Source organism: Oryctolagus cuniculus, chromosome 15 (assembly GCF_964237555.1).
Source record: "Oryctolagus cuniculus chromosome 15, mOryCun1.1, whole genome shotgun sequence".
Classification (NCBI taxonomy): Eukaryota; Metazoa; Chordata; class Mammalia; order Lagomorpha; family Leporidae; genus Oryctolagus; species Oryctolagus cuniculus.
Window position 1 is genome coordinate 34,171,220 of NC_091446.1, and position 12,405 is coordinate 34,183,624.

The 12,405-nt window shown below is 47.0% G+C and overlaps 1 protein-coding gene across 48 annotated transcripts in view; it reads left to right on the forward strand.

Moving 5' to 3' along the window:
- Positions 1 to 12,405, forward strand: part of SORBS1 (sorbin and SH3 domain containing 1) — a 239,780-nt gene that overhangs the window by 71,530 nt on the left and 155,845 nt on the right. For 40 of the 48 annotated variants that reach the window (XM_070057528.1, XM_070057509.1, XM_070057547.1 and 37 more), the window contains exon 3: positions 2,306 to 2,400. The exons of the other annotated variants lie outside the window; for them this stretch is intronic. Coding sequence is in view for 39 of the 40 variants with exons in the window: in XM_070057509.1 (XP_069913610.1) it covers positions 2,306 to 2,400 (95 nt within the window). In the remaining variant the exon portion in view is untranslated. The remainder of the gene's footprint in view (positions 1 to 2,305; positions 2,401 to 12,405) is intronic. 48 annotated transcript variants of the gene reach the window in all.

The window sequence follows — 12,405 nt, forward strand, 5'->3', positions numbered from 1 at the left end:
TGGGTTCTAGGCTCTGGCAGCTGGGGTTTCAGTGGTCGGCATCCATGTCTCCCTGGAGCTTGGAGTTGAGAGGAGGTGACAGACCAGAGTGTGAGCTCCGTGAGGGCAGGGATCTTTGTTCCTCTTGTTTTCTGTTATATTCCCAGCTCTTAGAGCAGCTGCTGGGTGCCTACCAAGTGTTTTAGGAATGAAACAAATGACTAAATAGATTACATATCTTTTCATAACTGCCATGAAAAAAATAAAGCAAGTTGAGGGGTTTATTTGAAAGAATGCTCATAAAAGGTGCTCTCTCTCTCTCTCTCTCTCTCACACACACACACACACACACACACACAGAAAGAGAGCGAGAGAGAGCGAGACAAACAGCTTACTTTGTGTGGCAATCTGAATGGAGCAGAGGAATCTGAAGGGGAGTGTGCAGGCAGAGGGAACAGCAAGTGGAAAGAAAGGCCCTGACGCAGGATGAGCTTGGCGTGATAGAGGAACAGGAAGGCAGCCAGTTTGGCTGGACTTGGGCTGGAGGAGGCTCTAGGGAGGGAGAGATGCAAAATGAGATCAGTGTGGCAGGTGGGAGCAAGATCTTGTGGGCTATGCAAAGGAGTTGGGATGTTGCTTGGAGAGTGGTCAGGCCCTGTTGGAAGAGACCTGAGCAGAATAACAACCTGTTGGCATGGATGCGGGTGTGAGGGTCAAAGGTGAGGCCAGTGTTTTTGGCTGGGTGAGCGTCGTCATTTCCTGAGATGAGGAACAAAGAGGGACCCTCAGTTCTGTTGGGGCAGCACAAGCTTGCGATGCCTGTTCAGTGAGCTTGTAGAGAGGCAGAGTAGACTGGGGGCTGAAGATGGAACTGTTGAGAGGCATCAGCATTTAGATGGTATTTAAAGCTCTCAGAGTGTGTAGGGTGAAGAAAAAGGAGGAGATGTGTAGGCTCTCAACAGAGAAAATGGGGAAAGCAAAGGGTAGATTTTCAGATGAAGTCCCTACTAAAAAGTAAATGAAGACACCTGCTAATGAATGTGGTATAATTACATTTTATACAAATATGAATCATACAAATGAGATAATGTGATATAAAAGTAGTAATAAAGCCTCACATTATATAGAAAGTTTGAAATACTGTGACTCCACCAAATCAACAGAATTGGTTTTAGGATTGCATAATTGTAAATCTGGTTGGCTGAGTGAATTATAAACTGCATTTATGCAGTTGGCACGTGGCGGTGCCTTTGGCGGGCACACAGAGAGACCAGTATCCTTTGCCAATAGCCTGTAAACCACATTGTTCTTTATATGCACTGGAGCTTCTACAAGCCATTTTGATGACTGTTAAGTTTAATTCACTGTTAATAAATTTCAGATTTTTTTCGTGTTATAATCATTATCATCTAGAAGTTCATTAATTGAAGGTTCATGAAGTGAAAAACATGCCCGAACATCAGTAATTCTGCGACGAGAGATGTGCTAATGTTCTGCGAAGAGGCTCAGACAGGCGTTTGGGAAATTTTTGGATATCTTTGAAGTATCAGGGGTATATGCTATGAGACAAAGCACAGCACATGTGGACGGCACTGAGATCAGTGCATTTCGGGGAACACTCTCCCCCAACTGCCTTTGCCTCCTATGAGAAGTCACTTCTGAATCACACACATTTTCTTCTATCTGGGAGCTTCTGGCGTAAGATGCAGCTTCTGGGTTTGTTCATTTCACGAACGGCCCTGCAGGGCTGCTTCTCGATGGACTCCTCAGTTTTCATTGTCAGACTTCAGGTGGGTACTTTGCCTCTTGCCAGTTCCAGCTCCATGGTCATCTCTGCACCCTGCCCACCATCACCAGCTCCGAAGCTTGCTGCCTCCTCCCTCTGACTGCCTTCTGAACCTTTCACTTCAGCTCCCTGCCAAAAAGGCTTTTGAGTGTCTTCAGGATTCCCTTGTTAGGAAACATTTCACCCCCCCACTCTCACCCGACTCGGTCTTCTCGGGCCTTTTGTGGAAATGGTGACAAAAGAACTGGAGGCTCAGTGGTTGTTCAGTGGTTGGTGGCAGGCTGATGAGCAGGTTTGAACAGGGACTGGGGCACCTCCTCCGGCAATGGACAGCCCTCCCTTGCTTTTACATGTATTTCCAGACTCCTGGGTTTCAGTGGAAAGATTTGGAGTGGGACTGCTGGGGCACTGACTGTCCGGAAAGTGAGTGGTGACTGTGTGATGTTCTTGTCTGTAACCAAGGGTTTAGGGCAAAATGAGGTTTGCAGTGCATGGTATTCTCATCGTGGTCCAGATCAGCCCTGTTTTCCTTTCTCACAGAGGGAAACCTAAATCAGATCAAAAAGGAACGAAACTTACTGGCATTTGAAAGGGCCAGCAGTGGGACTTCTTCTCCCTGCCTCCTTCATCAGTGGGTGAGTCCAGGAATTAAAAAAAGGAGCTTTCCCATGCCCCCTGGGACTTGAAAAGTGGGATGTTCAAAAACGGTGGGATCAGCATGGACATTTGGCATGGAGGTTAAGTCGCTGTTTGCAATGCCTGCCTCCCATGTTGGAGCACCTGGTTTGAGTTCTGGTTCCTCTGCTGCTTTTTTATTTTTCCCCCTCTGCTTCTGATCCAGCTCCTGCTAATGCACGCCCTGGGCAGCAGCAGGTGATAGATCAAGGACTGGGATTTCTGCCACCCATGTGAGAGACCTGGGTGGAGTTCTGGGCTCCTGACTGAACTCCAGCTGTTATGGGCATTCGGAGAGAGAACCAGCAGATAGAAGATCTGTCTGTCTGTCTCTGTCTCTCAAATAAAGTGAAAATAAATAAAAGTTTTTTTTTTTTTTTTTTTTTTTTTTTTTTTTTTTTACAACGGTGAAACACAAAGCAGCAGAGCTGTGTTTCAGGAGGGGGTACCTGGGTGGGCAGCCTGGTGGGAGGGCAGCAGGTAGATTTCTTTTCACGATATGTCCTTTTGTTCTTTCAAACTTTTTGCTATTTTATGTTTACATGTTACCTTTAAAAAAGGAGAATCATAATAAACCTTTTACTCCCAAACAATGATTAGAAAAATTTATAGTTCTATCACCACTTGGACTATGAGTGCTTTTCCTCTATTTGTCTTTGGACTGAGGTTTTTGAACTGTTGCATTTGGTCTGAACCTCACGTTCTTTAGCAGCTGGGGTGAGGGTTCTTTGACCTGAGTTTCAAAATTTTCCGTGTATGGGGATATGTCAGGCCAATTTCTTTCCTCCTCTCTTCCTTTGTTTCTAAGAGGATTTAAGGCTGTTTCTGGTCAGTGTTCTATTTAGCTGCTTTAGACAAATATGGATTTGAAGTGAGGTGCAGTTGCCATGAGCTGACCCGCAAGTTATGGCCATTTCAATGGAACGTCCCACCACTGCACTTAGGAGCAAGGTCTTGCAACAGAGCGTGGGATTTGGAATCCTTTGTGGTTGATAGTTTCCGACCTCAGAGTTCAGGCGAATTATAAGACAACCCAGACCCAATTTCCTTGTCTTAAAATCGGGCTGGCACTCTGGTGTAGTGGGTAAAGCCACAGCCTTCAGTGCTGGCATCCCATGTGTGTACTGGTCCATTTCTTATCAGCTCCCTGCTAATGCACCTGGGGAAGCAGCAGAGGACAGCCCAAGTGCTTGGCCCTGTACCCACGTGGTTCCTGGCTTTGGATCAGCCCAGCTCTGGCCATTGCAGTCATTTGGGGAGTGAACCAGCGGATAGAAGATCTCTCTCTCTCTGTCTCTCTTTATAACTGCCTTTCAAATAAATAACTCTTAAAAAAAGAGATTCTCCGTACCCACAGAAAATGTCCCAAATTTAGTTGCGTGAGTTGTCACCTCCCTGAAGTGAAGGGGCCGAATTCATTGTCTGGAACCAATGGTGCTGATCCCCACCCTGCTGTGTGGATTTTGTGCTGTTGGTTGTAGCTCTGCACCGATCTGTTGTCTGGAATTACCTCTCTGGGCTGCTCTGTTGTCCGTATTACCAGAGGCGTGTAAGGCCACCTTCTGGCCAGGGCTATATCCATTTTGTGCAGTGACGACAACTCTTAGGTGTTAGTTTTGCACATTTGATTTTGCACTTTAAAAAAATATATATTTATTTTGAGAGGCAGAATTACAGAGAGGAAGAGGGAGAGACAGAGAGATTCTTCATCCACTGGTTCACTCCCCAAATGGCTACAACTGCTGGAGTTGGGCCAATCTGAAGCTAGGAGCCAGGAGCCTCCTCTGGGTCTCCTACATGGGTGCAGGGGCCCAAGCACTTGGGTCACCTTCCACTGCCTTACCAGGCCATTAGCAGGGAGCTGGATTGGAAATGGAGCAGCTGGGACTTGAACCGGTGCCCATACAGGATGCCGGCGCTGCAGGAGGAGGCTTAACCTACTACGCCATAGCACCTGCTGGCCACACATAAAAACATACTTTTTCCTTCCATACCTTCCCACCTAGTGACTCCTTTCCTTCCGCCCTGGTTTGGGGAGGAAACCATGAGTTGGGGCTTGGGTTGTCACCATCACAAGATCAGCATCACCTCCTGCGATTACTGCATGTCCCGGGAGGAGGTCATTCTGATGTCCCACTGACTGATTTAGACAAGGCACCATCTGATGCCTGCCTCCAGCAGTGTCCTCATCCTGCAGTCTGCCTATCAGTGTAGGGATGACTCATCCCATGTTTTCTTCACTCATAGAGAAATTCTCCACTCTGCAGATTATGGCAGTGATTGAAAAAATGGTTCCTGCAGAGGTATACTTGGGGAAAAAAAAAAACAACACCCCTCTGTTATTTGTGCTTATTGAATGTGCATAATTCAACTTTCACTATTATAATTGGTTAAGTACTGGTTCTGACGCTTTGGAGAGAGCAGCCAGGAACCATGCACACGCATGATTTGCATACATAACACTTTTACATTTTTAGGAGGTGACACTCCCCTGCCCAGTTAGCATGCATAGTCATACGCTGTTCTAAATGTGGCTGTTTCTGGATAGCTCTGTGAGGCAGGTACTAGCTCTAAGAGGGCCTTTCTGATCAGCTGGGGAAGAGTTTGGGAAGACAGCTATACTCAAGGCAGCCTATCGTCAATATTTGCAACTTCTGGAACTGTCCCAATATGGGCTCAAAAGCTGGAAATGCTCTCCTCTGTGAGCTGCTGTTGCTTTAATGTAAAACAGAAGCAGAAGCACCGTCACCCGTTCTGTTTTCTAGCAGCTAACTCATTTTTTCTTCAAGTTCATTTATTCCCTCTCCCCCTGCCCCAGCTGTCCCATTCTCCAGCCAAAAGGAAAGCTGTTTTGGGGAAATACTTTTTTTTAAAAGAGTTATTTATTTTATTCAAAAGGCAAAGTTACAGAGAGGCTGAGGCAGAGAGAGAGAGAGAGAGGTCGGTCTTCCATCCACTGGTTCACTCCCCAGATAGTCGCAATAGCCATAGCTGCGCCAATCCAGAGACAGGAGCCTTCTCTGGGTTTCCCATGCAGGTACAGGGGCCCAAGACTTGAGCCATCATCCACTGCTTTTCCAAGCCACAGCAGAGACCTGGATCAGAGTGGGATAGGTGGGACTCGAACTGTGCCCATATGGGATGCTAACACTGCAGGTGGCAGTTTTACCCACTACCCCACAGTGCCGGCCCCAATACATGTATTTTTAAGGAGTGTTTAGATAGAGACCAGCCATCATTTCCCAGTACAATTCATATTTCTGGATGTTACATTTGTTCCCTGAGTTGATCACATTTATTGCATTTTTGTCCTCTGAGGCAGGTTGCACACCAGCTACCTACAAAGCACCAGTGTTTGAAAAGTTTTTGAAATCATGGTCAGACTTTTAAAATCAGAGATTTTGCATAATTCTGTTTCTAGCTATGCTTGGAAAACCAGAATATTTAGCAATAGCGGACCGCTTCTTGGATGGGACCGCGGACTAGAGTAGACCAGCAGCTGTCCACTAGGTGAGGGACCTGAGACGCAGTGTGATGCAGTCCCTGTTCTGCCCACTTGTGATTTGTTTGGTCATCTGAGGCTTTGGGTTTTGTAACCCCTGATGCACTGGTATAAGTTTAAAATTTTATCTTGAAATATCAATGGATCTTTGAGGTTTGGCAAAACATCACTGTGGTATCCCTCTTTTTTAAGTAAGGAAACTAAATTTAAAATGGTAAGGAGAAATATAGTTGAGAAAGTAGAATGAAACAAATTTGGTTTTTGCTTTAAAGAGATTTGTGCATTTTTTAAGTAAGGGGAAGGAAAGAAAACAATAATTTAATTTTTAATATTCTTTACAAATATCAAATCATCATATTAGTTTTGAAACATATTATGTACTCAGTATAATGTGATTTGCACATAATAGTTGCATGTTGGGAACATTAATATAAATTTACTAATTATATTGGTTCTTAAGTATTTCCAGTATTTTTTCTTTTCAGATAGGGCTGAACTACTGAACTTGAACAGGTTCAACGTTTCTTAGTTTTTTACCCCTTTTTACAGTTAGCAGATAAAAATACTACAGTGGACAATAGAAGTCACTCTCATTTTATCAAAACCAAGAATTGTTAGCTTTTTGGGCTCTGTACCTTCTGGGTGTCCTGTAGATTATACGAAAGGACCTTCAGGAGTCCGGCATTGTGGCACATCGGGTAAAGCTGCCTCCTGCAATGCCGCCATCCCATATGGGCACCAGTTCGTGTACCATATGCACACTGGTTGCTCCACTTCTGATCCAGCTCCCTGCTAATGGCCTGGGAAAAGCAGCAGAAGATAACCTAAGTGCTTGGGTCCCTGCTGTGCATATAGGAGAAATCAAATGAATTTCAGGCTCCTGGCTTCAGCCTGGCGCAACTGTGGCTGGTGCAGCCATCTGGGGAGTAGGCCAACAGATGGAAGATCTCCCTTTCTCTATAACTCTTTCAAATAAATAAATAAATCTTAAAAAAAAAAAAAAAATGCTTCACACCAGTAAGAAAAATCTAACAAACCAACCTAACACTTGAATAACCATGTGAACTCAATCCAGATCATTCTCATTATTGAACTATTGTGATCAACAGTTTATATTTCTTCTAAAATCGCCTTTTCCCTCCTCATATAATACTTGTAAGCTTGTGAAAACGGAGCACTAGTCAAGGTATTCATTCACTTTTTCCTTCTTGGTTTGGGGCTGAGAGTTCATCAGGCTCCTGGGCCACTGGACAGGGCCTGGGGAAGTGAGATTCTCACCGTGACCACCTGCCATTCCTGAGTCCCATCCACCTTGGAATCATCTCCCCTCCCTGGGCTCTAGTTGTTTCTGATATAAACTGAGACCATATTTGGGCTCCCCTCAAACTCTAATGCTCTAGGATTTGGTCATATGCAGCACACACTCAGTGCTGGGGTGAATTCGGGAAATGGGAGCAGTGGCTACCCCACAACTTCTGTGGGGTTAGAGGAGCAGAATATCAACGAAGAAGGCTTCCCGATGTCTTCATTTGTTCCTCATGGCTGCCTGTAAAAAATATAAAAGAAAACCAGATACATCACAGTGAATGTATGCTCACTTGCTCAAGTATAACTCTGAACTTGCAAGACTAGGAGGAGATTCTGTAGCTCTGTTTAGAAGATGGTGCAGAGGTGAATTGGCAGAAGGGCCTTAATCTTCTTGGCATTGTGTGGAATATTTCTGATGACTGGTACTTTCAGGTCTGTAAGCCAACCGATGCACACTGCCACTCTTGAGACTTGAATTTTGCAATCCTAGGTGATACTTGGTCTTTAAGTTCTTTGTGGCAGATGCAAAACCAGTTGCATACTATCTCTTGGCCATAATGAGTCAGAATCATTGCCCAGAACAACAACAACAACAAAAATCAATGGCTGGAGGGTTTTAGCAGAGTAAACAATATGTACTGTAGACTGTGCTCAACACAGGGTGGTGTCGTGGGGGCTGTGGACAGTTTCTACAAGTGGACCTGTGCCAGTAGGCATTGGCTGTGGGCTTCTGATGGTGCATGGAGCATGAAAAAATGTGTGCACACCACACACAGTATAGTGTATCTGCAATATGTTATACCTATTGTGTGCACTTTTTTTTTTTAAAGATGTATTTATTTATTTGAAAAGCAGAGTTACAGAGAGGCAGAGGCAGAAAGAGAGATCTTCCATCCACTGGTTCTTGAGCCATCACTTTTGCCTCTCAGGGTCTGCATTAGTAGGAAGCTGGAGGCTGAAGCCGGAGCTGGGATTCATACACAGGCATGCCAATATGAGATGTGGGCCTCCCAACCTGCAGCTTAATCATTAGGCAGTATCTACCCCTGTGTATATATTTTATGCTAAATATATTGTTTTTGATTTAGGAAATTATTTCCAAAATCAATGGCACTGAAATGACTCAGTCTGCATGGGGTGACACCTAGTGGGCTGTGTGTGTGCCCCAGCCAAGGAAGGGCCGGAGATCACTCTTACAGAGGCCTTGCCATTCTGTTTCAGAAAGGATCCTCCTGGCAGACTTCCGGGATGCATTCCTGGTCACATGCCTGATGATACTGCATATCTTACAGCTCTAGATTGCCTCCTCAACATCGAAGTCATTGACTTGTTTTCTCATTATTCAGCCAACATTTATGGAGGGGCTAATAGTATTTACAGAATGCCCATTGGCATCCAAGTACATCCATATACCCTATCCCACTTAAGAGTGTTTGTGTCAGGGCCCCATCACATGCAGAGGCAACAGCCTGCCTTGGTTGATGCCTGCAGTTCTGTTTTGATATTAAGAGTCTGAACTTTCTTCTGTACTTGTAAGCAGAGATATCTGTGGCTTTGCTGGGGCCATTTAGGAAGGAACTTGGACAGGTGGGCATGAGGGTTGCTACGGGAATTGTGCTGCACAATCCTTCCCAGGAACAGAGGGGGTGGGAATCGTCCACAGAGCTTGAGAGTCAGGTGGGTGGGATGTGGTTGTGGCTTTGAGGAAGATGGAAACTATTTGGAACAGCTGACATGGGTTGGGCACCCGGGGCTGGGCCAGAGCTGAAAGTGAGACCTGCTGGGTGCCGGACAGGAAGCCGCTGTGTCAGCAGGTGCAGCTTGGTTGTGCAGGGTGGCAAGTGGAGAGGGCTGGGGGAAGGGGTGGGTTGTTTGCATAAGCAGACCTGACCCTGAGAATGTGGCCATATAGGGATCTGTTGTGATGAACAGCAGGGAGGGCGAGGGGCCTGGGGATGCTAAGCCAAAGCTCTCCTTTGCGTGGCCGAGGAGGCCCTATATCTCCCAGCTCTCCTCCCATCATGCATGCCATGTGGAGCCGTTCCTGAGTGCTTTTGCATCTGTTTTTCTCTCCTCCCTTTCCTTCGGCCTAGTTACCCTCTACTTCAAATGCTGACCCCGGTGTCACTCCTGGGAAGCTGCTTCCAGTTGCTCTGTGCTGCATTCTCTGCCAGGACCCTCCATCCTGCTCACGTGTACCCCAGAGGCTTGTTCCTCAGCCTCGGGCCTGTGTGGAGTGGAAGGTTCCTGGAGCACAAAAGCATCTTTAGGATCCAGCCAAGCACCTGGCACGCAGAAGGGGCTCAATAAATACTTGCTGCAGTGTTAGTAGTGTAACAGAATGTGGGAGCTGGAGGAAAATGACGCGGCCGGCCCATCTAACTCATTCGTTACATAACTCCTGAGTACTGCAGCTCAGAAAGGTGGAGTGCTTGGCCTGATGTCACACAGCTCGTTCCAGGCAGAGCCAGGACTCACGTCGCCTCTTCCGACTGCAGATGCCATGTTCTTTCTGCTGCAACACCACAGTCTCCAAGTCTTCGGGGTGGGGGTGGGGGTGGTGAGGGTGCCAGCTCCCTGCCTCTGCTTGCTCCTGGTCGCAGCCTAAGTCACTATTCATAGTGTGACACTGTTACATTTTTTTTCCTGGGGAGGAAAACCGTGTCCTAACAAGCAGGGCGCTTTCACTGCTTCCCCTTCCCTTTCCGGGTTTGTCCTAGTTATCTTGGGTGGGGAAAAGCATCGGCAACGGTTTCTAAGTAAATAGAGGAACTGCACATTCAGGGTTGAGGTTTCAGACACTCGGGGCCTCTTGCTTCAGCCGTCTGCTTCTGGCTGCTGTCACTGCAACTCCTCTCTCCAGATTGTCCCGATTTAGCATGCATTAAAGACTGGCAGTGCCCAGTGGCCATGTCCTTCCTGGAGAAGGCAGAGGGAAGGCTTGGGAGACAGAGTGCGAGAGTGAGTGCACACAGCACTTGTCTGAGCTGCTGGGTGTCAGGCCAAAGACCAGTGTGAATCTTTCGGTTTCCACACCCGTCCCTGGAGAGTGGGATACAGGATGGCGTGTCTAAAACTGCTTGCTTGCGTATTTCCATCTCTAAAACTTACCTCTGGGCTCCTGGGCAGTGCTTTACCTCCTAGGTTGTTCTGTTCAGGGTTAACTTCCCAGTGCGGCGGAGGGTGGGGTGTGGCGAGCTCCCTGCCTGCCTGTCCACGGATGACGCGCTTCTCTGAGATCGGTTCCAGATCACTGAGGACCATCTGACCTCTCCCCCCATCACTCTTGGTCCGGAGTAGCTCGGGGTCAGTCCAGGGCTGCTCAGTGGGGGTGGGGGTGCCCTCGGCTCCTCTGTTGACCAACCAACCACCGCATGGCTACAGGTGCCTGTTTTGGGAAAAGTACTCCAAAAGACTCCAGGGCCTACTTTAAGGGGTTCTGCAACCTGCTTCCCTCAGCACTGCTCTGTTCCCCTCGCTCTTTTCTCACTGTGGGAACTAGATGGTGTTCAGCTTTAGCTTGGAACAAGCCCAGCGTCGTCAGTCCTAGGGCCTTCTGCAGCCCCGTGGGGGCTTCTTGGCTTCCAGCCACGTGAGACCCTCTGCTCCTCCCCTGTCATGGGTCCTCAGTCCTGAGTCCTAGGTGCAGAGCAGCAAAGTCTCTTGGCCAAGGATTCGGACTGCGTCAGCAAGGATTCGCTCTATTCTCTGCTCGGCATACACTCATTTCCTTCAGGGACGTCCCCTTCCTTGGAAAAAATAACTCCAGAGATGCTCATCTGAGCGAGGAGCTAAGGATGAATTCCGAGCCAGGGAGGGTGGCTTGTCAGTCACCAGCCCCAGGGTGAGAAGAGTGTCGCCACACTCAAAGGGCCCCTGCGGCCGGGGGTCCTTACGTTTTTAGTTTTGAGAATGGCAGTCTTGAGAGAACCAGCAGCAACTATGGCAGGTCCCAAGAGGAGGTTATACCTGCTGGGCTGGGACTCTACAGGGTGTCGTAAGGAATGTCCTGACTGGTGGTTTCCCCTGGACCCCACATTCTCCTCCAGCTTTGTGGAATTTTTCTGTGGTACTGTGGTAAAGAACAAGAGAGTTAGAAGGGCCTCCGTGGGTCTCCCAGAACTGTCACACACATCCCATCCTGCAGTGAGGACTTTACCATACTTCCTGTGTCTGCTTTGGATTCCTGGTGCGTGTGGAGCTTGTGGTCAACCCAAGGGCTGCCCCTGCTGCATGCTGACTTCACAAGGACCAGGGTTCATCTTTAATCTTGTTGGATTTACTTCATCTTATAACCTCTGAAGAATTAAAAAAAAAACAAACCACCATTATTTATTATTTGAAAGAGTTACAAAGAGAGAGATAAATCTTCCATGTGCTGGTTCACTTCCCCAAATGGCTTCAATAGCCAGGGCTGGGCCAGACTGAAGCCAGGAGCCAGGAGCTTCATCCAGGTCTCCCATATGGGTGGAAGGGGTGGGGCCCACACACTTAGGCCATCTTTGCCTGCTTTCCCAGGTGTATCAGCAGGGAGCTGGATCAGAGGTGGAGCAGTTGGGACTTGAACTGGCACTTAATGGCTTGCAAGCAGCAACTTAACCCTGTGCCACAATACTGGCCCCTTTGAAGAGCTTTTAAAACCCAGTTTTTGGGCATCTATTGTTGGTAGTGATCTCTTCCTCACTTGTGTCACTAAACACAAGTTGTTGACCAAATATGTACAGTGTAGGGTCTCCTTGAGGATGATGATGTACCCATCTATGTATTAACCTGCCTAATTGCTCATGTTTCATTCATCATACAGATATCATGAAGGTCTGTTAATGTCTGGCTTGAGTGAAATTATGCACCTGAATGTTGATCCAATAAACCTAATTTTTCAAAGGAAATTGATTAACTTGGTACTTGTTCATAGGGAGCCTGTGTAAGTTCTAGGTGATCTCCAGTTTCATTTCTTAGCTGTCCATCTATTTAATGCTTTTGGCTAGGATTTTTTATGGATATGGATGTCAGGACTCTTGGTGCATACTTCTAGAACCTTCCTTCTGTTAATTATTTATTCCTCGTCTTTCAACCTCAGGGCTTCTCTCGGAGGTTTTTGAAGAATCAGGGACAGGGATTCATCAGGGACAGTTGTGCACATTCTTTCAGCTGT